General features: G+C 35.5%; 1 protein-coding gene across 1 annotated transcript in view; it reads right to left on the reverse strand.

The window, feature by feature from the left end:
- LOC106881422 (nucleoporin NUP188) overlaps window positions 1–27,617 on the reverse strand; it is a 475,282-nt gene that overhangs the window by 287,547 nt on the left and 160,118 nt on the right. Inside the window, exon 2 of the mRNA XM_014931808.3 lies at window positions 26,801–26,858. Within this exon, the coding sequence (XP_014787294.3) occupies window positions 26,801–26,858 (58 nt within the window). The remainder of the gene's footprint in view (window positions 1–26,800; window positions 26,859–27,617) is intronic.

Raw genomic sequence — 27,617 nt, forward strand, 5'->3', positions numbered from 1 at the left:
GGATGGTTGCTCTGAGAGGGTAGCGGCTAGAATAAGAATAGCCTGAGCAAAGTTCAGGGAGCTTCTACCTCTCCTGACAACTAAGGGCCTCTTGCTCAGAATGAAAGGTAGACTGCATGATGTATGTGTGCGAACTGCCATGCTACATGGCAGTGAAACATGGACCATGACTGCTGAGGACATGCGTAAGCTTGAAAGAAATGAAGCTAGTATGATCCACTGGATTTGTAATGTCAGTGTGCATACACGACAGAATGTAAGCGCCCTGAGAGAAAAGTTGGGCATAAGAAGCATCAAATGTGGTATGCAAGAGAGACGACTGCACTGGTATGGTCATATGTTATGTATGGATGAGGACAGCTGTGTGAGGAAGTGCCACTCCCTAACTGTGGAAGAGGTAGACCCAGGACAACATGGAATGAGGTGATGAAGCATGACCTTCGAACATTGGGACTCACAGATGCAATAACAGGAGACCAAGACCTTTGGAGATATGCCATGATTGAGAAGACCTGGCAACTAAAGTGAGATCGCAGTCATGCCTGTCTGGCCCAATTAAGAGTACCCCTGATGCATTGGGCGATATGATATACTTGAGAAGACCTGTTGAGTGAAGTAAAACCAATATCGTAGCTGTGGCCAGTGCCCCCTGACTGGCTCCCGTGCTGGCGGAACATAAAAAATCACCATCCAAATGTGGTCGATGCCAGGTCTGTCTGACTGGCTCCTGTGCTGATGGCATGTAAAAAGCAACATCCAAATGTGGCTGATGCCAGTACCCCTTGACTGGCTCCTGTGCCAATGGCATGTATAGAGCACTATCCAAGCGTGATTGATGCCAGGACCACCTGACGGCTCCCATGCCGGTGGCATGTAAAAAGCACCATCCAAACCTGGCCAATGCCAGTACCCCCTGATTGGCTCCCATGCCAGTGGCATGTAAAAAGCACCATCTGGACATGGCCCATGGCAGTACCCCTTGACTGGCCCCCATGCCGGGGGCACGTAAAAAGCACTATCCAAATGTGATCGATGCCAGGCTCACCTGACTGGCTCCTGTGCCAGTGGCATGTAAAAAGCACCCACTACACCCTTGGAATGGTTAGGGTTAAGAAGGGCATCCAGCTGTAGAAATATTGCCATATCAGCTGCTGGCTTTCCAGACCTCAGTCAAACCATCCAACCCATGCCAGCATGGAAAACAGACATTAAACGATAATGATAATGATGAACTGGTTGTTATCAGTACAGAAGTTATGTATCCTTTATTCATGTTATCATCTCTTGTAGAGTAAGTATGGCAGCATAGTCACTATCCTTGCTGCTGCACTAAGACAGCAATGAAGAGGTGACAATGCAATGAGAATCAACATTAACTTGCAGCCAGTTGTTTTTTTCAAGGAGAGTGAGAAAACAACTGTGAGTATATAAACAAAGAGCTGGTAATACCCAGACGTCTGCATGATGCTAAAGTCTGGAAGATGCAGGTTGATTTCAGGAAATCAATTGTATTCCAAAGTTATATTGCAATAATAGTTAAATACCTTGACCTTGATAATAAAGCAAAGTGATACATAAATTATACCTTGGCTCAATCTAACAAGATAGACTCACACCACATACAAACATGCTGATTATTGAGATGGTGATGCCTTAGAAGGCAATATGGAGCAAGTTCTGTGAATAGAAGAGCCTAAAATATGGAGAACTTAGGGAGCCATGTGCTGTATAAGAATGGAAGCGTATGCACACTCAACAGAGCCAGTATTGTTATGGGTTTGTAGGTTAATCCACAATTCTAATGTCACATGAATTATTCCAAACTTTGTGTTTTGTATAATACAAATACTCTGACATCTTGGATATGAAATGTCATAACAAAAATCAATGTTGGCTATAATTTCTATAGAATATCTGTAGAGATAACCATAACAAGTAATAAATACAGATTACCATGATTGTTATTCATATATCTTCTGTAATGAACTTTATTTTATGCCAGGTGTTGAAAGGCTAAAGTATGATAGAGGAACAAGCCAAAGTGTTTTGCTATAGAGGAGGTGCATGGCTGAAGAAGATAAAAGGAAGATAGAGATGGAGTGCAAAAGTAAACTCTCAAAATGCAAGAAGATAAGCATGAAAGGATACAAAAAGTGCATCATGAGAGGAGTGAGGTAGTGAGTGGAGACTTCCACAGGAATGTGCCCTGTCCCCACCACTCATCTGTCCCTCATCTATGGTACTACTCAGGTACTGTAATCACCTAAGAGCAGAATTGGCACATATTGCATTCCCTCCTCTTCCTAACTAACGGTCTCCCACATATCTCATCATCCTTTCCCAAACTATTTCAACTAATCACCTCTTTTCTGTGCTTTCAATCACTGCTCTCTCTTTCTCTCCCACTTCAGCTATACTCCATTCTAAATACCTCTCTGATCTGCTATCACTCTCAATGCCCTACTATATCTACCATCATGACCCATCCTCTTATTATAGCCTCTCATGTATCCTTACATCTCTCGCTCCACTGCTCCTACATCTTCTACTTACTTTCTATTCTACTCTCCTTCTTGAGCCCTTCCTATATCTCCAACCTTTCCCATTTACATACTGGTATTTCCCATCATCTGTACCTCTACCTTTGCTCATCACCCACTACATTAATTACTGCCTCCACCTGTTTATTCCCCAATCACATTCCTATGAAAGCATCTACATACTCTCATCCCCTCATATGATTCACCATCCATGTCCTCTCTTATGTACACCTTCTTGTTCCTTGAACATTTGCTCTAGCACCCCATCAATAACTTCCTCTTATCTCCTTCAGCCATGTATCTCCTCAATAGCAAGGCATCTGTACTTGTCCCTCTATCATACTTTCAATCTATCCTATCCCTTGGCTGTGTGGCTGTTGGAGCATTCATTGACAGCTCTGCAACTACGTTTCACAACTTCTCTCGGTCTTCTGCTACTCTCTGTGAGTTGGTAAAATTGAGGCTTGTCCACTCTTTAGTATTACAATCCCACTTTTCCTTGGCTTGCCTTGCTTTTGCCCATCTTCCACTGTGCCTTGCAGGATTGTCTTTGTTAGGCCAGAGCTTGTTGTGAGATGGCCATTCCATTTCAGTTTGTCTTTACAATTGTCAGCAGGTCATTCTGAACAGCTTTTCAACACTTGACATAAAACCACCCACCTCCACCTTCCCTTCCCAAATACTTCCCTAGTAATGGGAACTTTTTCCCTGTCTGTCTTTTCTGTTCTTTTATGTTGTAGTGGTTTTATGGCAACCTCACTAGTGCTGGTGGTATGCAAAAAGCACCCAGTGCACTCTGTAAAGTGCTTGGCACTAAGAAAGGCATCCTGTCATAGAAATTATGCCAAAGATGACATTGAGGCTTGATGCAGCCCTGCACCTTGGTGGTTTCCTGTCAAACTATTTATCCCCTGCCAGCATGGAAAGTGGGTGTTAAATGATGGTGATGTTACATACATATTTCTCTTTTGTCCTGCTAAATCATTCATTTACATATTTATTTTTCTATAAATAAATATACATAGTTCAGTAAAAGAACTAACAAAGAGAGCTATGAGTTCAACTCCTTTAAGGGACAAAAATACACAACATTTATTGCTTTCATAATCTATAATAAATGAGTGAACGTGTGTGTGTATATACACATATATATTTCCCAATTCTGTGCTTATACATGAAATTGAAAACATTTGTGGGCAAAATATTTATTTTTGGGTAGGATTCAGCTAACTTTTGCCAAAACTGTCACTCATTGATGCTATTATTCCAGCACAAATTGTTCAATTTTGGTCACTTAACTTCAGGTCCGAATTAATGTAAAAAGCTATCAACGAATTCGTTACATTTTTTTCTGAAATGAAAAATACGATTTAGTAAGAGCAGGTTATTAACCAATTGAAAAGTGCATCAAGACTATGCTATATCTATCAATTTTCAGTCACCTCGAATAAAGTTTTAATCATCTTTGATGTAGTCTTGAGACAGTTTGCTGAGAAAACTAATATTTCCAACTCTTCATACACATGTTTTTAATATGACTGCCTAGGGTGTTATCTCATTTTTTTTTTTTTACCCTGCTTGAAAAGCTTTCCAGTGATAACCATCCAGTTCTATTTTCAGATAGTATATTTAGGACTATATTTTCTGATATGTCCTACCTTGCTTTATAGATGGCAGTAAAAATTTGACTGCTATTTCTGACAAATTAAGATTCTACCTAGTTGGATGAATTAATGAGAATTAGCCAATAGCTGTGGAAATTTCAGTTATTTTTAAAACTGTAAGATGGGTGAAAGTTATAAAAGGGTAAAGACTCTCTTTGGTCATGGACGACCATGGGATTACACCTAGAAAGTTACCCTCCAAGGTACACGTCTGAGCAAGGTTGTTTATAGAAGACTAACAGTTGCCCATGCATACCAGCTTCCCCTCTCCATATAACCAACGTTGTTCGAGGGAAAGGCAAAGGTTGACACAGTTTGGCACCAGTGACATCACAACTTATTTCTACAGCTGAGAGAACTGGAGAAACATGAAATAAAGTGTCTTGCTCAAGAACACAACACACAGCCTGGTCTGGAAATCAAACTCACTACCTCATGATTGTGAGCCCGACGCTCTAACCACTGAGTCATGTACCGTCACTGTGGAAGAGAACCGTGAAATATATATTTACACACACACACACACGTATTTACAAACATACTGACATGCATAAATATGTAGATACACATAATATCTTGGTGTCCATGGAACCAACTTTCAGCTGACCATTGTTTTATATACTAAGCTACATTGCCAGAGTACTTTAAATAGGCATATATGTGTATATATGTATGTATTTATACATATAACTTAACCTTATGAACTTTCTAAGCTCTCTGACGAAGCCCAAAGGTACACCGAAGTACCTTAATCTTATCTACCAAATACTTCAGTTCACAGAAGGGATGGAAGTAAAGTGGGGTACTATGACCTCTTGGGTGAAACAGCTGTAAGAAACTATTCTACTTTTTATGTTCTATGTTATACATTTTAATAATTACTGGTATTTTTATATTTTATATATTATATATGTAAAGCATAATGTTATACATGTATGTATATTGTTATAATTGTTTTTTTTAAAAATAAATAGACATAATATAATGTCTAAAAATTGATGAATACCACCTCTTGATCCCCTCTATATTCTTATTGCCGTGTGTGTGTGTGTGTGTGTGTGTGTGTGTATATATATATATATATATATATATACATATATATATATATACTTTATTTAAAAGCAGCAGAAATATAACAAAAAAACCGTTACTCTGAGTTTCACGTTCCCGTTCATCGGACAGTTTTGTGATTTCTAACAAAACTGTCCGATGAACGGGAACGTGAAACTCAGAGTAACGGTTTTTTTGTTATATTTCTGCTGCTTTTAAATAAAGCATATTACTCTACCTCTGGTATTTGAGTACTCTTTTTTCCACCTTGTTGCACATTTCATGTGCTTACTCCGGTATATATATATATATATATATATATATATATATATATATATATGGAGAGAGAGAACTAAAGACAGTGATGTTACAAACTTTGTTACATTTCAAATTGCACCCCACCTCCATCTCTATATCATTACCTCAACTCCATACTTTCTCTTGCATGTTTATTTTAACTCTTACTCCTTAAAATCATTGTGTCTTTCTCTTCTCCCCCTTTCATTATGATTCTGAGTTAGCTTTACCTCTCTTTTTCCTTTCACATATACTCTAATATTTTAGTATAAACATGATCACTACTGCTGTCACAATTCACTCACTGTCTTTCTTCTCTGTTTCTTTCTCTTTCCTTCTATGTCGTTTTTTCATTCACATTATCAACACTACCATCACTGCCACTTCCTCTACCACCACTACCATAACTAGCAACAGTTTCTTTTGTGACTATTTGAGTTACTTCCCTTATAGTGATACAAAAGGTACGTAGGAATATATTATTGTAGTAATAAAATAATAAAACTGGTGCCTTCACCCTTGTCATTTGTAAAGAATGTAGCAAGACTGCATCAATATCTTGGCTAGTAATACAATCTTGGGAATATTTAAACTTTGCTGTCACACAATAGCAAGTCTGGTCTTTCAGTCTATTGCAGTTAAAGAAACATAAGCTAGGTTAATTACAAAACAAAAGAGAAGCACTAATGAACATACAAATCAAACTTTCATTTTAATATTTTCTTTTTATCTCATGTTGTTTTCTATTTTATACTTTATGCTATCTATGGTGTTATATTATTGATCTTGAAATTCACTGAGTATGAATTATCAATTAAGGCTTGAAAAGGATTTTTAGTGATATGCTACTATTCCAGAAGTCTCTTTTATAGAATTAGTGATGGAAGGACATGAAGCAATATATGTATATTGTATGCATATATATAAAAATTCAAATTTAGGGACTGAAGCAAGTCAAATCCAGGCTACATATGTTTTCTAGCTTGGAGAACCTCAGAAATAGTAATTACTCAATGAGGGGTATTCCACTAGCTACTCATCAGGCTGAAGATACCATAGTTAAATGAAGGTTACATTGTCATCAAAGGATCCTAAGTTAACTCACAGATTTGATCAGAAATGAGTGGAAAGCTCAGAGTGAGAGAAGAGAAAAGAAAAGCATATGTGTGAAGAAATAATATATGGGAGTGGGTCTAAAGTTGTTAAGATTAAGAATAAAGAAAAGGAAAGGTAGGGGGAAAATTTGGTAACATTGAAGCTGGCTGGTTTGGGGAAGGTCTTTGTGAATATAGGCTGGGGTCATTTATTATGTCAACTGTAAATAAATAAACAAATATATTGGGGCACCATGTATATACATTTTTACAAAGTCAAAGAAAGATAAAGGGAAAGAATGCCAGGAAGAGGAGAAAAAGAGAAAATTTAGGAGTGGTAGTAAGTTGGAATTTGTTGGGAGAAGAGAAGGAGGTGAGAGATAATATTTCTGGTCAATAGGAGCACATAGTGGTTCTAGGTAAGTTGGTAGTTTATCACTTAACTATACAAACACATATTAACACATGCACATGTATATTTTCTGTGTGCCTGTAGTACCTTGTAGGTGTGCATTTGTGCATAGGCACCTGCATATGCTCATATGCAGAAGGAAGGTGAACAGAGATCACAAGGTTAAGAAGAAATATAAAATATAAAAAAATATATAGTGGGAGTTAAAAAGTTGTTATAAATACATGGAAGTGAGGGCAGAGGAATAGTTAGGGAAAAGGTAAGGGGCTATTATTTGTACCTTGAGAATGTGTTGCATAACCAGTGTTTACAATTAAAAGTTAGATGGTTTCATTCATTCAGACAATAAGTGGGCTGCATAATAGAAAAGACTTCGGCAATGCACAGACCACATTTATTTTTACAACCATTATATGGTTAGGTATGGGTAACTACGGATCTTTTTAAATTATATGATATTGAGTTATCTTTTAGGAGATGAATTAGCCGAGATAGAGAAGTGCTGTTAGTTCTTGCTTGGGATTTGAAGCTAGAATAGTGGTTACCCACTCTGACTTTGAAGGTGGTGCTGCACAAGGTGATGTATACATAATTAGAATTCTCAGTTGATACCGTACATTCATATACAATATTTTTTTGTGAGGCATCTATTATCTAAAGGATAGGAGGTGGGGCATCTACAGCTGCAAAAGTTTCTAGAAGGTGCTAAAGATGAATTTATGGGGTTATGGTTACCTAGGGTTAACCTGCTGTTATATTCATTGTCTGCTGCAGTGTTAGGATTGGTATTTTTTAGGGTGATGCAGGAGGATGTAGTTTATAATAGTTCTCATGTCTAATGATATTATTCCCACCACTCCTTATTTCGGTGGTGGGTATAGTGGAGTTGTAATAGAATTTGGGTAGGTGGTGTGAGGTGTGAGGGTCAGCATTGGTGAGGTTTAAGGATGTTCTAGGGTTATGGGGGGGGGGGACTGGAGGTTAGGGTGAGTTGTGTGACTGTGATTAAAGTTAACTAATTGCTGGTTCCCAAGTTTCTTATTGTTCAGATGTCAGATTATGCCAGCAATGTTAGTTGCAGTGGAGTAGGAAAATTTAATCAATGGTGGTGGTTTGAAGATTTTTCTAAGACAACTGGAAATGTTTCTAAAGTAGGGCAAAGAATGGCATAGGTACTCTGGTCTGAACATTAAGGGCAAAGGTGCGGGTGGAACCAGATAATGTGACATACCCTAGTTTGTTTATCTGATTTGTTTTCTAAGGTGCTCTATTTCGCAGTCACTAGAGTTCTGGATTGCAAACAGACCACAAGAAATATCAGGGAGGAGACCATGGAGCAGGTAACAACCCACAAGGTTGGTAATTTGGGCTGAGTTGCCATCCCCTGTTGAGATGTCAAAATAGTTAGGGGTCGCCTTACGGGTCCAGAATCTCTCATTGAATTTTACAATGGTTCAACAGGCTGCCAGGATAACATCAATATCATCTTGAGTATGGTTTTAGAATGTTTCATTGCAGATATGAGGGCTTTGTTAAGTAGGGTAGGGGATATGCTGGAATAATAATGGTCTATATCTACCTAAATGAATTTATATATATATGTTTGGAGTTAAACCACTGAATGGCCTCAGTAGTGTTAGTCCATAGGTTTAGTGTAATCTTTGCATGAAGATGAGGTAGAATTCTATCTAATATAACTTTGTTAATCCTACCTGTGTCAGAGTTTGAGGGGCAGATGAGGCAAACGGAAGGGTTCATGGCAAATTTTTCCTTATGGACCTTATTAACTTAAAAGTTAATATGTATTGGGCCTATTGGCCAGAAACATTATCTCCCATCTTCCTCTTTTCTAACAAATTCCAACTTACTACCACTCCTAAATTTTCTCTTTCTCTCTTCCTCCTGGCATTCTTCTCCTTTATTTTTTAAATGTATATACAGGGTGCCCCAATATATATTCTATATATTTACTGTAGACATAGTAAATGGCCCCAGCCTATATTCCCCAAACCAGTTTCAATCTTACCAAATTTTTCCCCTCCCTCTCCTTTTCTTAACAACTTCAGACATTTGCTCACTCTCATATATTTCTTCACACAAATGCTTTTCTTTTTCTTCTTTCACTCTGTGCTTTCCACTCATTTTCGATCAAATTTGCGAGTTAACTTGGGATTCCTTAACGACAATGTAACTTTCATATAACTAAGGTATCATTGGCTTGTGGAGTACCCCACATTGAGTAATTACTACTTCCAAGGTTCTGCAACCTAGAAAACACATGTAGCCTGGATTTTACTTACCCCATTCCCTAAATTTGGATTTTTATTCACATACATAGCCATCCTAGCTGCTAACCGTAAACTGTAAAATATTTTTTTTCAGCTTATCGAACTTCGATATGGGAAAAACTTATAACCTTCTACACCAATAAACCATTATTGTTCTGAAAGTCATTTTTTACACCTTCTATGGACTGCTCAAAGCTTAATAACTTCCTATACCTGGATCCTTGGGTCTTACCTTTACACACACACACACAAATTGAAGAAGTGTAACAGGTAAAATGTATGTTACATGTTTCTTAACTAGCAGAAGCTCATGATGAAATTGTTATGCAATGAACTGTACTCGAAGCAGCTAACATCAGGCGGAGATTCCCTTACTGAAGATTACATAGTTGCATGGAATTTCTAAGTCAGCCACAACACAATGGTGAGTTCAACTGAACAGAAAAGCTAGTAATAAAAAATAAAAAAACAAATAAAAATCAAGAAAGTAAGTTTAGAGAACTCTAAACATATTTGATCTTTCGATTTTTAAAAAATGTTTTGTTTTTTATTTTAGCTTATCAAATTTCTTTACAACTTCAATATGGGAAAAAGTGTGTAACTCTTGATGCCAATAAATTGTTATTGAATGCCATTGTAAATTCTCTACTTGTTCTCAGATCCCTGGATTGTGTGTGTAAATATATATATATATATATATATATATGAGTAGAAAAGAAAATGGAGAAATTGACATATAGACATCAATTTATTAGAACATAATATAATTCTGAACAATATCAAATTCAATCTCACCTACAATTGTTTCCATGCCCAATTACTTCAATTTGAGAAATTAAATTAAATAAAATTCAATTTCCATATCAAACTCTGTTAATTGGGTATATCTAGGTATCTTGGGAACCTGTGATTAATATATTTTGAAAATAATTTGTAATATTAAGTTAAAGATACTATGTATTAATGCAATAATGGTTTTAATTTTATTGACTTCATTTATTTGGATCTGTTAACATTAGTGCTTTCCTCAATAAAACTCGTTCACACTGTTATGTAAACAGATATATTGTGCACAAATATTGATGACGTAATATTCAGCTATGGTAATTAGTAAGCAGTTTTGATTTGTCATCATCTAGTAGCTTTCCATGCATCAACTAATGCACGCACAAATACAGGAAGATATTGCATATACGAAATTATGTTTAAAAGAAAAAAAATAATAATTCATTATTTAACTGCAATTTCTAGATTGCAACTGGGTGACTTATAAATTACTTAAGTGATTAAATACTTTAATGATATTTCGATCTATCATAAGTAATAATGTAAATTATGAATAATGTCTTATTTATCTTCTTGTTTAAAATAATCGTATTGAAATATCTTTAAAGCTAACTAACAGATAATTTGCTTCTGTTTTTTTTTCCCAACACATTACACATGAATGTGCACAAATGCATTTAGAAATTTGCATTTACATATACATAAGTAACAGTTTTTTAAATACATTGTTTGCTGAAATGCACATATCCGATTCTACCAAGAGTCAAACAACACATCAGAATGTAGCTCCTTTGTGTCAAATTCTTCCCCTGAAGAAATACTCAATTAACAATATTCGATACAGAAATTTAATTGTAGGTAAAATTGAGTTTGATATTGTTCAGAATTGTATTATGCTCAAATAAATTTATGTCTATATGCCAATTTCTCCATTTTAATTTTTACTAAAACATAAAAAGATAGTATACCTAGATCTATCAATGTGAAGCTGACATTTTTGGTTTCTCACTGATACACTGGATAAAAGTGGGGAACTTAGAAGCTAACATCCCTTTAAGAGGATTTATATCCTTGATTTCATTTTATATATATATCTATTATATAAAAATCAATGTCTGTGTGTTTGTGTGTTACTTGAAAAACTACTCGACCAATCCTAATGAAATTTGGAACACAAAATCCAAGCCTAGAGAGAAGGGTAATGCTGTACAATTTTGAGGGGGCATAAAGGGCGGGCAGAACTCCCTGTGAAAATTCATATGCTTCAGATTTTGATGAAATTTGAACCATAGGTATTAGAAATAAATTAAATAATATACCCAAAATTTCCAGTTTTTGGGATGATTCTAATGATGGTTGGTGACACAAAGGACAAGCAACTGTAGAAAATCTGACAAAACAAATTCTCTCTGATCCATGCAAGCATGGAAAAGTGGATGTTAAATTATGATGATGATAATGATGTTAGTTTGAGATCCCATATGAAATATAGTCTTTACGTACGAAAATACATATATTTGTAAAACATATAGAACACATTACTAAACATGACTTACATATCGCTTCATTGAGTGCTTTTAGTGAGCATGGTTGAAATGACACATCCTTGGTAGTTTTTACAATATATACAGCTTAATGCTTAATTAAGCAGATATTTGATTGCAACACTTTTTGCAAAGAAATTCTTTCCAATCACTTCTTTGTATGTACAGATTATTCTTTTTTCTCACATACATACATGTATATATATCAACATTTTGATCTGTTTTTTCTTGCTTGCTTGGGTCTGACTACACATGCACATTTGAAAAATAGAAGGGAAAATAGGAATAAAATGAATTTAATCCAGCTCCCTCAATTCTGAGTTCAAATCCCACCAGGATCAATTTTGCTTTCACTGTTGATAAAAAAAAATATCAATTTGAAGCAGTTGATTGATGAAACTGTATGTCAAACCAGATGCCTTTGTAGTGTTTATTCTGGCACTTTGTGCTGTGAGTTCAAATTCTGCAATGGCCTATTTTGAGGGTAGACTAATCTATCACCTAATTTAACCCCGCCACTTTGCCCCTTCGTTGCCTTTAGAAGAATCCATTATGTTATAAGCAAACTGGACTGGTCTCATGTTTGAGAGTACTGTGTTGCCTCCTCCTACAAGTCTCAGAGTCCCTGCAAAAATTCATGCCTTCTCTTCTGACTAAAAAATATGAAAAACAATATACCTGTTTAGAAGACAGCAGTTTGAATTATATAGAATGTCAAAAATATTTAGTCATAAAGATTGCTATTATAGCTTTGGAAAATATAAACTAGATAGATCTGGAATGGTTAGGCACACAGTAGAGAGAATTCTGAATAAACGATAGTAGTTACTATGTGCTTCAAATATCTGATAAGGTAAATATAAATATATTTTTTTTAAATCTTAACAAGAACACTCCTGCCATAGGACAAATATGAAACTGTTACTGTAGTGTATGCTGCACTTACATTTAAGATGTAATCAATCAATAACCAAAATCAACAGGATGGACTGTTCCATTCTTGAGACAGTAAACTCATTATTTTAAGAAGAACTTTAGCATGACTGATTATGTATGATAATATAAATCTATTGTAGCCAGTAATATTAGTTCACATACTAAGAAGAAAGTTCTTTTTTGAGTAGATACAGAAACCTATCATGAAAGTCAATAAAAAGAAAGAGTCTAATGACAGGATAAGCAGAGATTTCTCTCTTTTTTTAAAGAAAAACTCTGTAGCCAACTTTATAAATGGAAGCAATATTAATTTAAAGCAATGTTTAAAATTTCTACATATGTATTAATGAAGTTATTACATAAAAGTAATACATTCGATTTAAGATAACAATTGAATAACCCTGTTAAATGTTCGAACTAAAATGTCAAGAAGAACATTAGAATCATGATAGCAATTCTTTTCTTCAAACTTCTGCAATATTCCTGAAAGACACTTGTCTGGAAATTGACAATGTATTTGATTTAAGAGGCATGGGGGGAGGGGCTGGAGAAAGAGATCAGAGCTCATACTTAAGGCTTTTAACTGCATTATTCAAGTAAAAACCTGCAAAATGGAAATGGTTTAACATAACTGAGACAGGTTGTAACATCTATCAAATACATTAATTTCATGAGAATTGATTTATTTGAATTTTCTCATATAAGTGTCTTCTCTCAGAAAATCAAATATGCAAAATTGACTTCTAACCAATTATTACTTTCCCAAAAAGCTTGCACTTAGAAGAATCTAAAACTAAAGTGATATCCCTTTGAAATGGAAAAGATACAAATTATATACTACCACATTAATAAAATTCTAAGGAAGAGAGTTTTCTTTCTTTTTCTTTTCTAATTAGGAATTTCTCATGCTGCTTATCCTCAGAGTACAATACAACAGTGAACCTTTGGGCTTCTCTATTTAGATAAGCCTAAAGTCTCAGTTCCTGATATTACTCCTTATAGTCTATTTTCCTCAGTTACAGGGCCTATCCCTTAGCTTGTACAGCCATATACACTGTTCAGTTTTAACACCATATTGTCAAATGAGATGCTGTTCTACTGAGAACACTTAACACTAATTTTATAGAAGAATGTCACTATTCCTTCTCCACATTAAGAAAGGTATCATTTAGTGTTGAAAGAAAGTCTTGCCTAACAATAAAATCTCTTCCATAATTCCTTCTTCCTATACATTTTTGCTTCCCAATCTGCTAATCCTCAGCCAATAATACTTAATGAAGAGTATACTACTCACTGCTGTCTGCCTATCTCATCTTCAACATCTTACCCTGATGAAGTACACAATTCATTTCTTATCACAACTATAGCTTGTATGTATTTGTTTTAATCTTTTCAGACACTGGTAGGTTGCATGAAGCCTTTAAAAAAACTGCTCCCTTTGCCTGCCAATTAAACCTACTGCAAATAGGGGACAAGAATGCTGTCATATGTCTTATCACTAGTCCTTGCTTTAATTATTTTATCACTTACACAATTCTATTTTCGTGTGCATAAAACAATGCTCCCCATTCAACTATTTTCAAACAATTTCAAGGAAATAACTTTATCTCAACCTGTTTCTTAAAATGATCTTGACCACATCTTCTAATGGCCATTTCAGCTTTGGATGTTCTAAGTACTAACGTGATCCCCACCTAATTCTCTTACTTTTCTCGTCTCTGTGATCATTATCATCATCATCATTTAACATCTGTTGTCCATGCTAGCAAGGGTTGGACAGTTGCACCAGGTTGACTATTTTGTACTCTACCAACACTGACCTATTTATGTGGTTAGCTGGGGAAAAATTAACATGCATTAAAGTACAATCTTATATTTTGGTTTTATAATGGCCAGAATACAAAGAGCAGAGTGAATGCTTATAACACTGCAGAACTGGTATTGTAGTTTTAGCAAGGAATACAAATAAGACTTAATATAAGGCAATTTTCAAATGAGAACTGAAATGTAACATGCTATTTCATTGTACTTCCTACATGATTAGAATGTAACTTCCTTATAAAGTCTCAACACTTCTGAATGACAGTTAACATGAATATATAGTTCATTAATTTGGGAATGTCCCTTTAATTTTTTGTCCTTCATGTCATCATTGAAAGATCTGAGAGGTTCTGCAAAGATTGCCACCACTTTTGTCAATCCCAAGGTGGCTTTTGACACAATCGACCATGCAACATGCTGGAAAATTCTCAAGCTCATCAGTGTGCCTCCCAAGATCACAGCCCAATTCCTATGGCTCTATAGCAGTTCCAAGAGCTGCACGTTGGTGAATGGGAGGGACTCTGACTGGTTCCCCAGTAACAGTAGGCTCAGACAAGGCTGTGTGTGGTCACCCCCAACCTCTTCAAATATGTCATCAATTATCTGATGACAAAGGTCTGTGAGTAAGTCTCTGGTGTTACCTTTGGGAACTACCACCTTACCTACCTGGAAAGAATCAGCAAAGCTTGGCCTTTAGGTGAGCTGGGCGAAGACCAAGCTGATGCATGTTGAAGATGGTCCGGACTCTCCATCTCTCCATATTGGCTTCGATTTTGTCTGGCTGCTAAGATCATGTACTTCATAAAGCCTCTTTGGCACCACTGCTCTATCTCCATATTTACAATGCATTGGTCCTATCCATTCTTCTCTATTGAGCAGAAATGGGGACCCTTTTGAAGACCCTGGCAAAGAGGATTGACAGCTTCAACAGCTTGAGAACCACCGAGAACATTAGATAATACCATCACATTTCTAACAAACAACTGCATGTGCGCATGCACCAGCCAGCAACCTCCCACCTCATAGTTATCTGTTGTATGAACTGGTACAGACATGTCTTCAGTCTCCTGCTAGATTATCCTACCAGGGCTTTACTTTCACTAGATGCAGCAGTTGCAAGAACCCTCATGGCAGGCTCTGCACCAGATGGCTGGATGTGACTGGGGAAGATCTCCAAAGGTTCAACATTACCTTGGAGGATCTAGAATCGCTGGCACAGGACCACCAGCAATGGGGAGTTCTACACATGATGATGTCTCTGGGACCACTATCCCACAACTTATCTCATACTATTACTCTATTCATATTGCCCAAATACAACAAGTTCCACAAGGAAACAGTATCAAGAATACTACTATAATCATCAAGCTATATGTATCAGCTGCACTATTTTATACTTGATTTTAACTGAAAAACTTTAGTGCAACTTACATACAAGGAAAAGCTAAATCTATGATGGGTAAAAATTTTGTACCAATATTTAACACTAGATTCAGCTACCAAGGTGACCAAGTCTGTAGTGGGGGTGGATGCTTGGAGAGCATTGCCACTAGAATAAGAATAGCCCGTGCAAAGTTCAGAAAGCTCCTATCTCTACTGGTAACAAAGGGCCTCTCGCTCAGAGAGAAAGGTAGATTGTATGATGCATGTGTGCAAACTGCCATGCTACACGGCAATGAAACATGGGCTGTGACCGCTGAAGACATGCATAAGCTCGAAAGAAATGAAGCTAGTATGATCCGCTGGATGTGTAGTGTCAGTGCGCACACACGACATAGTGTAAGCGTTCTGAGAGAAATGGTGGACATAAGAAGCATCAGATATGGTGTGTAAGAGAGACGGCTGCGCTAGTATGGTCATGTGTTATGCATGGATGAGGAGAGCTGTGTGAAGAAGTGTCACTCCCTAACAGTGGAAGAGGGAGACCCAGGAAGGTGGTGAAGCATGACCTTCGAACGTTGGGCTTCACAGAGGCAATGACAAAAGACCAAGACCTCTGGAGATATGCTGTGATTGAGAAGACCCAGCAAGTAAAGTGAGATCACAGTTGCAGCCTATACCAGTGTCGCATAACCAGACCATTTAAAAAGTACTTTTGAATTGTCGAGTGACATGCTGTGCTTGAGGAGACCTATTGAGTCAAGTCTATTGAGTCAAGTAAAATCAGAATCAAATCAAATTGCAATCAAATGGAAATTGTAGTTGTGGCCAATGCCAGTGCTACCTAACTGAGTCCCACGCTGGTGGCACACAATAAACACCATTTATGCATGGGTTGTTGCCAGTTCCACCTGACTGGCTCCCTGTGCTGGTGGCACATAAAAAGCACCGTCTGAACACGGTCAATGCCAGTAACGTCTGGGTCCTGTGCTGTTAGCACGTAAAAAGCACCAACTGAACGTGGCTGATGTCAGTGCTGCCTGACTGGCTCCCATGCTGGTGGCACGTAAAAAGCACCCAGTACACTCTTGGAGTGGTTGGCGTTAGGAAGGGCATCCAGCTGTAGAAACATTGCCAAATCAGATTGGAGCCTGGTGCGGCCTCCTGGCTTGCCAGTCTCCAGTCAAACCATCCAACCCATACCAGCATGGAAAACAGATGTTAAACAATGATGATGATGATGATGATGAGATTAGCAGTATGGCTTAGTAAATATGGTACATTGTAATATACCCATTCAACAAAATTACATCCTAAAAACATCCCATAAAGCAACATGGTCAAATACCACTCTCAAAATACACAGGAAACAGCCAAATGTGTATTGCAAAAAAAAAAAAAAAAACTGTAACAACCTCAAACACAGCCTGACAACATTGCTCAAAACAGAAATAAACCTCAGCATCAAACAATTAAACAAGGAAATAACAAAAGATAAAAAATTAAATCACAGAAAAATAAGACTCTGGAACATGGCAACCTAGTTTCATTCAACGAGATTAAAACAGTTACTATACATATTTCAATGAAATGTGTTGCAAGACAATGCTCTCCCTAATCATTAACACAAAAATAATGAGAATAAGCAACCATACTCATAAAAATTATAGACCAGTAGTTCTTCTGACTGGTAAACATTCACCTGCTCACACATTACAATGGCTAGACTTCATAAAAATGATACCACTTTTTGATTCTGTGCAATTCCAATGAAACCAACTTGAGGAGCAGTATCTCACCCTTGTCAGGCATTCACACACACCAATTTTCTTAATCAGTTTTCCATAGAACTGCAACGTACTGAAATCATGACAGCATGCTCACATCGACCACACAACTATTGACAATCAGAAGTTGAAGCAACAAATCATCAATTTCAAAAACGTCTGAGAGCTTGCTAAGGTTGCGAGTGAAAGTTAAATAAGATAGCAGTCACAACAAAAGGAGACAAAAACTTGTAAAAGTTAGGTTAAAATCCAATGTTTATATTATACTGTTCTTGCATACAATTCATGATCGCATAATAGATTCATAGCTTTATATATACAGGGTGATTCAAAAGTCACCATACATAAGAACAATTTATTTTTTTATATGAAAGTTTTTATTTTATTTAACTGTTTCTTATAAAAAAATTAATTTTTCCTATGTATGGTGACTTTTGAATCATCCTATATATATATATATATATATATATATATATGCACTTAAACAAGAATACTGTTGACAATGACTTTGAAGTTTTGGCCAGTTAAGGCATTGTCTGATGATGGCTTAACAGGCCGACAATATTCTTGTTTAACAATAAACTTGTACTTTACAAAAGTATAGATTAATGTAAAATTGTTTTTATAACATAGAAACATGCACACACAGTGAAACTTCTTTGAGAACCAAAAACTGTTTTCAAAACAATGTAAGAAAAAACAGGAGGTTACTAAATCAATGATTAAAAAAGCCTCACAGATCACATGGATAAAACTGCTCTCATCAATCATTAGGTGTCTAAAACAGATACTGGCTTTATTTAGATACCATGAGTGTAAACACAGTCATCAATCATTAATTGGCTTCAATAGATACAGGATCAGTTTAGAAAGAAATCATGCATGTAAATGCATTACCCTAATGCTAAAAATAACTAATTCTAGATCTAACAAGGAAGATAAACAAATATGCTTATAATATTAATATTTTCAAAAATAATAGCACTCTCACTGAACCGTCACTAGGTGTTGGATGTTCTCCCCAATTATTCTAAGTTGTTATAACAGGATTTAGAAAAAAGCAGTTAGCTTTTGAAAAGTGTAAAATTCTAGAATAACATTGCAATAAATGAGTTATGAGGTGCCTCAGTGACCTGATTTTCCATATAGGGAGACAGTAAAGCTCAGTGGGTTGAAACAATAATACACACAGTAGATATACAAGAATTCATCACAGAGTTTCATATTGGGGGAAAAAAAAGTTTAATAGTGACACATACACACACAAGTGGACTGATGAAATTAAAGAATATTGGTTGAGACGCTTTGCAGTATCTTAGTATCTGTTCTGGTTAATTGCGTTCTGTACTGAAATTGTCACGCCTACTGCAGTCAATTGTATGATTACTGTCAAATGCTGGCATCAGGTTCACCCTTGTCATTATCATTTAATGTCCATGTTCCATGCTAGCATGGGTTGCACAGTTAAGACAGTATCCGATGGGTGTGCTCCAATATCTGCTTTATTATGGCTTCCATGACTGGATGAACTTCTGAATGCCAACCATTTTACACAGACTACTGGCTGCTTTATCATGGCACTGGCACAAGTGAGGTTGATTAAAGTGAGAGAGAAAGGGGCCAGAACAGAACAGATTCCTTACATTGGTTCTCAACCAATCTTAACCTATGGACCCCTTCGATTCCTATTTTATTTGGATGGACCCTCATGGCCATTCAATGTTTAAAAAATCCTATTATACTTTTATAATTAAATATTATAACAGGAATTGTATTAAAAAAAATTGTTAAAATATTCTGTGTATTGTAGAAATATAATCAGTTTCTTGCACATAAATTTTAACAACAAAATCTCATGTGGACTACCAAAGGTCATATGGACCTTAGTTGAGAACCACAACTATAGGGGATCAAAACAATTATTCACATTAAGGAAGAGACTGTGAGAGTTGTCAGGGTGGGACTGGAAAGAGATGAAAATAGTTGTGATAACACATCAGGGTAGACCCTCAAGATATGAAATAATTAGACGGTCAGTGGAAACAAGAAAACAGGAAGTATAGCTGGGTAGATGTTGAAAGAGGGTATGGGAGAGTGAGAGATAGTTAGGGATAGAAAATAGATGAGAAGGTGAATATCATGAATAAGTTTTGAGAGATAATAAGTAGGAGGGGTAGGAAGAGGGAACAGTGGGTAATAACTGTACAAATTAGATAGGGTTGAGGGGAAATTGAAGGGTAACCAATGAGAAACAAGTTGGGGGAGTTAAAGGAGAGAAGACAAATGACAGTGCAGAAAAGGAGAAGGGCGATAAAGAGCTGCAGAGCTGCAGAAGAGTAAAAATAACGGTCCTTTCAGCTATAGGCATAAGATCTAAAATTTTGGTGAGGTAGGGCTAGTCAATTACATCAACCTCAATGTTCAACTAGAGCTTATTTTATTGATCCTGAAATGATGAAAGGCAAAGCTGACCTTGGTGGTATTTGAACTCGGAATGTAAAGCCAGAAGAAATGATAAGCATTTTCTCAGGTGTGCTAATGATTCTATCTGATAACCAAAACTCCAGGACTTACAAATGTATACAACATACAGAAAATAGCACTACTAGGCACTGTGCACATCCTACATAAAGCACTTTCAATATAAGGAAAATAAGAGCACCACAACAAACCATACCACACACCTAGTGCATACAGAGCTGGACTTGGTAATGCAGTGAAAGCATGTGATAAAAATAAAACTACTGAATAACAATTCCATCAGATTTTGGTACAAGTCCAGCAATTTTTTAGGGGAGAGGTTTAGTCGATTACATTGACCCCAGTTTTCAACAGTTATTTATTTCATCAACCCCAAAAGGAAGAAAGGTAAAGTCAACCTTGGCAGAATTTGAACTCAGAATGTAAAGACAAACGAAATGCCACTAAGCAATTTATCCGGCTTGCTCAGCTCACTGCCTTATTAATAATAATCTTTTCTACTAAAGGCACAAAGCCTGAAATTTGGGGGAGGGGGATAGTCGATTACATCAACCCTAGTCCTCAACTAGTACTTATTTCATTGATCCCGAAAGGATGAAAGGCAAAGTGGAATTTGAACTCAGAACATGAAGGCGGACGAAATACTGCTAAGCATTTTGCCTTGCATGCTAATGATTCTGCCAGCTCGTCACCTTTGCCTTAATAACAATAATGATGATGGTTTCAAATTTTGGCACAAGGCTAGCAATTTCAGGGGTGGGGATAAGTCAATTAAATTGACTCCAGTGCATGACTGGTACTTATTTTATCAACCTTGAAAGGATGAAAGCAAAGTCTTCATGAAGATGAATAAAATGCCACTAAGCATTTTGCCTGGTGGGCTAAAGATTCTGCCAGTTTGCTGCGTTAATAATAATAATAATTCTTTCTACTATAGGCACAAGGCTTGAAATTTGAGGGGAGAGAGTTAGTCGATCACATCGTCCCCAGTATTTAATTGGTACTTAATTTATCAACCTCAAAAGAATGAAAGGCAAAGCTGACCTCAGCACAATAATAACAATAAGAATCCTTTCTACTGGAAGCACAAGGCCTCAAATCTGGTGGAAAGGATTAAGTTGATTACATTGACCCCAGTGTGTAACTGGTACTTATTTAATCAGCCTCAAAAGGATGAAAGGCAAAGTCGACCTTGTTCGGAATTTGAACATAGAACACAGTGATGGGCGAAATACTGCTAAACGTTTCATCCAGTGTGCTAACGATTCTGCCAGCTTGCCGCCTTAATAAACAATAATAATGATGAAGATGATGATGATGATACATTTGATTGGAAGAGAAAGGTTGGGAGAGAGAGAGAAAGAGAGGGAGAATGACGTGGTTGGGTAAGTTGTAACAGCATGGGTAAGACATAGTGGGTGGAGAATAGGGAGATGTGTAGTGACAGAGAGAGGCGTTTTATCAATGAAAGATAGATAAGAGTGAAATGGTCCTGGGGTATTACAAAAGGTGGAGGTAAGTAGTATCAGAGAAAAGCTAAAGCATACAGTTCTGCTCACATTCAATTACACCAGCAGAATAGAGCAGTTAGAGAGATGATGGGTGATGGGAATGTTTTGAGGAAGAAACTTAAGTGAAGGAGAGGAGAAAGTTGTGCATATATATATATATATATATATATATATATATATATATATATATATATATATATATACATTGTGCTTCCAGAATCTGTGTTAGGCAGCTCTCCTCAAGAACTGCATTTCAAAAGTCATCCAATCCTTTGACACCGCCTCTGTGAGATCAGCCTTCATCACATCATCTCATGTCTTCCTAGGTTTTGTTGTTCATGCATGTTTACATTACATGTGCAATACAGCACACAAATGAAAGTTCAATGAATTCATAAAACAAATGCAGTTTGTAATAAGAGTTTTATACATTCAGAAGATGCAATAGGATTTTCATTTTCATAATACACATTTAGAAGTTTATTGCTGTTTATCAGTTAAAAGTATAATTTCACTGTCATCTGATTGTAGTATATATCCATAGCAGTGTAATTTTACACATATCAGCCAATGCTTTGATTGCACATTCACTATTCATACATTTCTGGAAATTTGAAAATATGTAGTTAAGAAAAGAAAGCACAAATTTAGTTAAAAATTGATAAAAATTTCAAAACATAAATCCTACCTCAGCTGCAACAGCAATACAGCAACAATTCCTGAATATTCAATATTCCAAAGAATTAGATCAAAAACACTTCTAATACAATTTTCAATAAAAATTCCCAAGTTACTGTGCCATAAAAACAAATGAATAAACTATACATCTCTCTGGAGCTGAAAGATAAGATTTAAAACTCTAGAGGTCTACTTTATTTGGAAACTTCCTACAGCACATAAAAGAAGCAATAAAAAAAGTTCTTAAAGTATATTCAATATAATCCAAATTGCAATAATCAGTTATCATTTGATCTTTTATGGAAGCATATGTGTCTGCACCATAATTTATTTTTTGATGAAGTGGATTAAATTTGGATTGTTCATCAAAAGGCTGAAAAATGCTCTTCTACTTGGTAGCTGTTGTATTGTAAAGTATCTAGCTGTAGGTATATAAAAAGACACTCGTTTATAACACACACACACACACACACACACACAGGTGCAGTGTGACAGAATAATATAAACCAAAACTTGTGGATTTCTCTCAATAAGATAGATGTAACAGAAATCACATATGACTTGTTAATCTTCAATCAAAAGAAATACCAGTCAAGTATATTGGGAAGTGTGTTTTGTACATATAACTGTTAGGTGTTTAATGTTAATCTCTCAATGACAGAACGCATTTCGTTTGAGAGATTAATTTTCCAATTTTTTTTTCTGTCAAAAGGAATACTTTAACGATCACAAAGAGTATCTACTGAAGCATTTATGTCTTTCATCCACCCACAACTTGTTTTTGGTGCTAGAATTAGTATCACAATGGACAAAAGGCTTCGTAATATCTAATTATATTCCTGTATGTCTTGAGTTTACATCCAGCTGAGGGTGGCTTTGCTTTTTATCTTTCTGAATGATAAAGAAATACCTGTTCAAGTTTTGTAATAATTAGCATTTAATCCCACCACTCAAAACTTAATGCCTTATGACAATTATTAGATTGACGCAGCAAAAAAGATAGAGTAGAGTGCTGCATGAATGAATCCTACAATTTACTTACATCTATCTGTTTTATATTTATAACCAGTTGAGGCTGAACTCCCATACATCAAGAATCAAGAGTGCCAGTAATGTCATGGGGTTAGTTTAATTAACTTCATTCTTTCTTTGATTATTTGTAGCATCATGCTAATTTGAGGATAACTATCATTATTATAATTACTTTGTAATATATACAATCTTATTTACCGTCCACAGGAGCAGCTTTTTTAAATACTGGATAATGAATGCAAACAATTTATAGCTAACTTTATAAATCACTCAGTATATTTTGTTGGTGGATAAAAGTTTCATAAATTTAGATTTTAAAAATGTGTGATGTTTTTCAAATGAAGATGGCATTTGCATATCTGATAATTTAGTTATAAAAAAAAAGTACAAGCCTACTTGCATGTATATGCAAGTGTATTTGTGTGAGCATGCAGCATATGCAAAGGGCATTAGTACATCATGTGTAAAATGTAAAAGAAGTGAAATCAATAGAAGACAAGAAGTAACGATGAGAAGGAAAAACTTTGGAAGATTTATATCGGCTGTACTGTAGAAATAGCTCTGACATAAAGTGAATTTTATTAGGATGAAAATTCAAGAATAAAGATTAGGTATGTGATTGTATTACAACAAAAACTTCAAGTCGGACTGAAATACGCAAAAAAAAAGAAAAAAAAAAGATAAAAAAACCCCAAACCTTTGCTGAAATGTATTAGAAATTTCTTCCTGATATGTCAGCTTTGCTATATATTTTTTTCTAATACCTCCAACAAAATAGAAAACTATCTCCAACTCAATGAAAATTTAAAAACAATACAATATAACTAGGTAGAGACATATGCCAAACTTAAAAAAAGTTCTACAGTCTTACTGAGACAATCATATAATGCTGCATTTCAGAATTTTATCTACACTCACACATGAATACATAGGTATTCATGTGTGAGTGTGAATAAATAAAATTCAGAAATTCAGCATTATGTACAGAAAGTTTCTTACTGGAGGCTATCTCAAACAGACATATACAGTTGTGTGTGTGTGTGTGTGTGTGTGTGTGTGTGTGTGTGTGTGTGTGTGTGTGTGTGTGTGTGTTATATGATAGAAATTCTAATAATAATAATAATAATAATAATAATAATAATAATAATAATAATAATAAAATTTCTTCATTTTATAATACAAGCCCTTTATGCTGGCATTAGTTGGAAAGAAACTTATTGAGGCAAAATTTTACAATCAGAATCCCTTCCTGTTGCCTCCTATACTTATTTTTCAAATAAGGAATTTTACTTTTTATTCCACTGGACTTCACATGTACAGAGCTAAAGGGGATGTAAACATTACATCACTGTTTATTACTAAAGCTGTGAAATACAAAGACACATAGAATGTCAACAACCACAAACACATGTAAATCTATTTCCGTACAAGCAGGCATAAATCAGATGTGAAATGAATTTAAATAATATAAAGACACTGTGGATTACACAAGAATATGAACATATTTCTCCTATAGGTAGAAGAAAAAAAAGAGGAGTGAGTCTCCTGATGGACTGTTTCATCATTTGTGACTGTTCCTCAGAAAAGGTGTACCAGGCTTCCTTCTCCAATCATGAATCAGCTGTTGATAATTAGGCTAATACCTTGATAGTTAGCCTAATTTGTATATTTCTTATCTAGATGGCCTGTCATCAATTAAACAATAACTTTTTATGCACATCACAGTATAAATCACAAGGACTGAGATAAAATAAACTTAAATGTTAAGCCATCTTGTAGGTTAAATTAGAATGCAAATATTCTGTCTATACCAATGATTACTTCTCCAGAGAAACAAAGGAAAGAAGTCCAAAATTCAAAAGAATTAAACATTCAGAGGTAGATGGCACAGACTGGAGAATGTGACATATCTTTGATAAGTATGGTGACAACTCCACACATGTTTCAGTCTTAATAAAATCTCCTCAGTGAAGAGTATTACCAATACTAATCAAATGCTTGAAGACTGAGAGACAAGTAAGAGAATCAAATCTGCCCTAGTGTACCATATATGGTACTTTCAGCTTTTGGAAGAATATAAGTATTACCTCATGACACATGTGGTTATTGGAGTATCACTAAAAACTACAATATTTCAAAAGAAAGTTACACTAAATCACTTTCTCTATAATAGTTATGATTTTTTAAAAAATTACAAGGTCCTAAAGTTAAAACATTTATGTATGAAAAGAATGCTCTTTTACTCTTTTACTTGTTTCAGTCATTTGACTGTGGCCATGCTGGAGCACTGCATGTAAATATAAAACAGAAGTAGGTTTGTAAAGAAGCACAGTGCCATAATGATTTCACTGTTTGCAATCCAATGGGTAATAAAGTTAGATGAGAATGATTGGCTTTATGGGAGCTGTTTAACTGAAAGTAGAGTGAGGATAAACAGTGAGCTCAAGGAGGAATTGTCAGCCCAATTTGAACTATAAAACAAAAAAAGGAATATTGAAAACATTCAAGCCATGACCATCATATTCTTTTCTTAACCATTGTTGATAAAGTACCAACTGGAGTTTTGGACAGGATACTTTGTGATATTTGCATTCATTTAATTTCCAATCTCACCATGGCTTAATTGTGTTGGAGGCTAAATTCATTACCACCACCTGGCACTTATTCAGGCCAGAAATTTGGTCTGAAGATAACTTCTTTCCTTTAACTTGTCTCAGAGACCTTGTAAGGGATCATGGGGCCTTTCACACTTGACTAAAATGTAGACATCAAATTTGAAGATTTGGCTACTACTTCGAACATGTTGAACAACCCCTTAAAGACCATCTTGTCTAAAGTGCAAGTGAATTTCCATCAATGTCTTTATTTTTCTTTCATATGCTTTCCTCTTCCTTTTATGAAGATCACCAGATCACTATTATCTTACTAAGGCAAAAGCCTCGATAAGAAAAATGTGGGAGCTCAGTACTGTGTAGTCTATGGTAGAATTAGGATTCCTGACCACAAACTTTAAGTACATCATTCTACTGGAATAAATTAACAGAGTGAGTAGTTATGGACTTCTATAAGACTGCCTTGCTGTCAATAAATCAAGTAATTGCATACAAAAGTTTTAATTTTCTAAATAATAAAAACAATAAACAGTTTCTATAAAATGTCAATAATATCAACTGAAATTTTTAACTGAAGAAAGGAACAAATAAAAATTTGGTTTATTCTAATTCTAGCTGTGAAATAATCGTCAATGAAGAGAAAAATTAACAAAATAACAAAAAAACCCTTGATTCAAATTACTTAACAAGCTCATACAAGCACATTAAATGATAAATCATATTAATTACTAATTACAAATATGGATGATGTTGATGATGATGATGATGACAGCTATGAAAAATAGAAACTGATTCCACTGTACTCTTTCTGCAGTTTAATTCATTTTTCTTTTTTTCTAAAAATATTACAATTGTTCAAAAGAACTAAATAAGGTGTGAGTCCTTACCTTTGGTCTAAGAATGCCAGTGCCACTGATAAATTGCCAAACACTTTGGTTAGCTATGCTGGAAAAAAAAAAAAAAATCAAGTAAAACGAATTTCACAAATATATTAATATAAATTTTGTGTGATGGTAGAAATGTATATAAAAAATGAAAATATACATATTGGGGAAATGAATGACAGAAAGAAGGACAATCATAGAAACAGCATGATAAGTAAAATGTAGAGTGGTTAGAAAAAGAAGAAAAAAATGAATGGCAAAAAACCTGAGTCTAAGAAGTAGCAGGCAATTAATGCCAAAACATGACACCCAAAGATGAAATGAAATTGAGAATGTCAATAACTTATATACATGAATATCTTGCTTAGTAAGGAAACATGAAGATGTCTTTAAATTAATTTCCAAACATAAGTAGACCTCCTGCAAGGTAGAAATAGTCTAGATAATAACAAATTACTAGAGAAGATAATTGTTAACTTCATCTATAATTTATCATCTTGCAGCACAATGTTAGTGTATATTGGCTGGGGGGGGGGGGAGAGAAAGAGAGATGGTTGTGTAGGTGCAGGTGTGACTGTATACTAAGAAGGTCACTTCCCAACCACATGGTTCCAAGTTCAGTCCCACTGTGTGGCACCTTGGGCAAGTGTCTACTATAGTTTTGGGCTGACTAAAAGCCTTGTGAGTGGATTTGGTAGATAGAAATTGAAATAAGCCCATCATATATAAATATATATATGTGTGTGTGTGTGTGTGTGTGTGTGTGTGTGTGTGTGTGTGTGTGTGTGTGTGTGTGTGTGTGTGTGTATTTGTTTCCCAC

The sequence above is a fragment of the Octopus bimaculoides genome, chromosome 1 (assembly GCF_046866305.1).
Source record: "Octopus bimaculoides isolate indiv1 chromosome 1, ASM4686630v1, whole genome shotgun sequence".
NCBI lineage: Eukaryota > Metazoa > Mollusca > Cephalopoda > Octopoda > Octopodidae > Octopus > Octopus bimaculoides.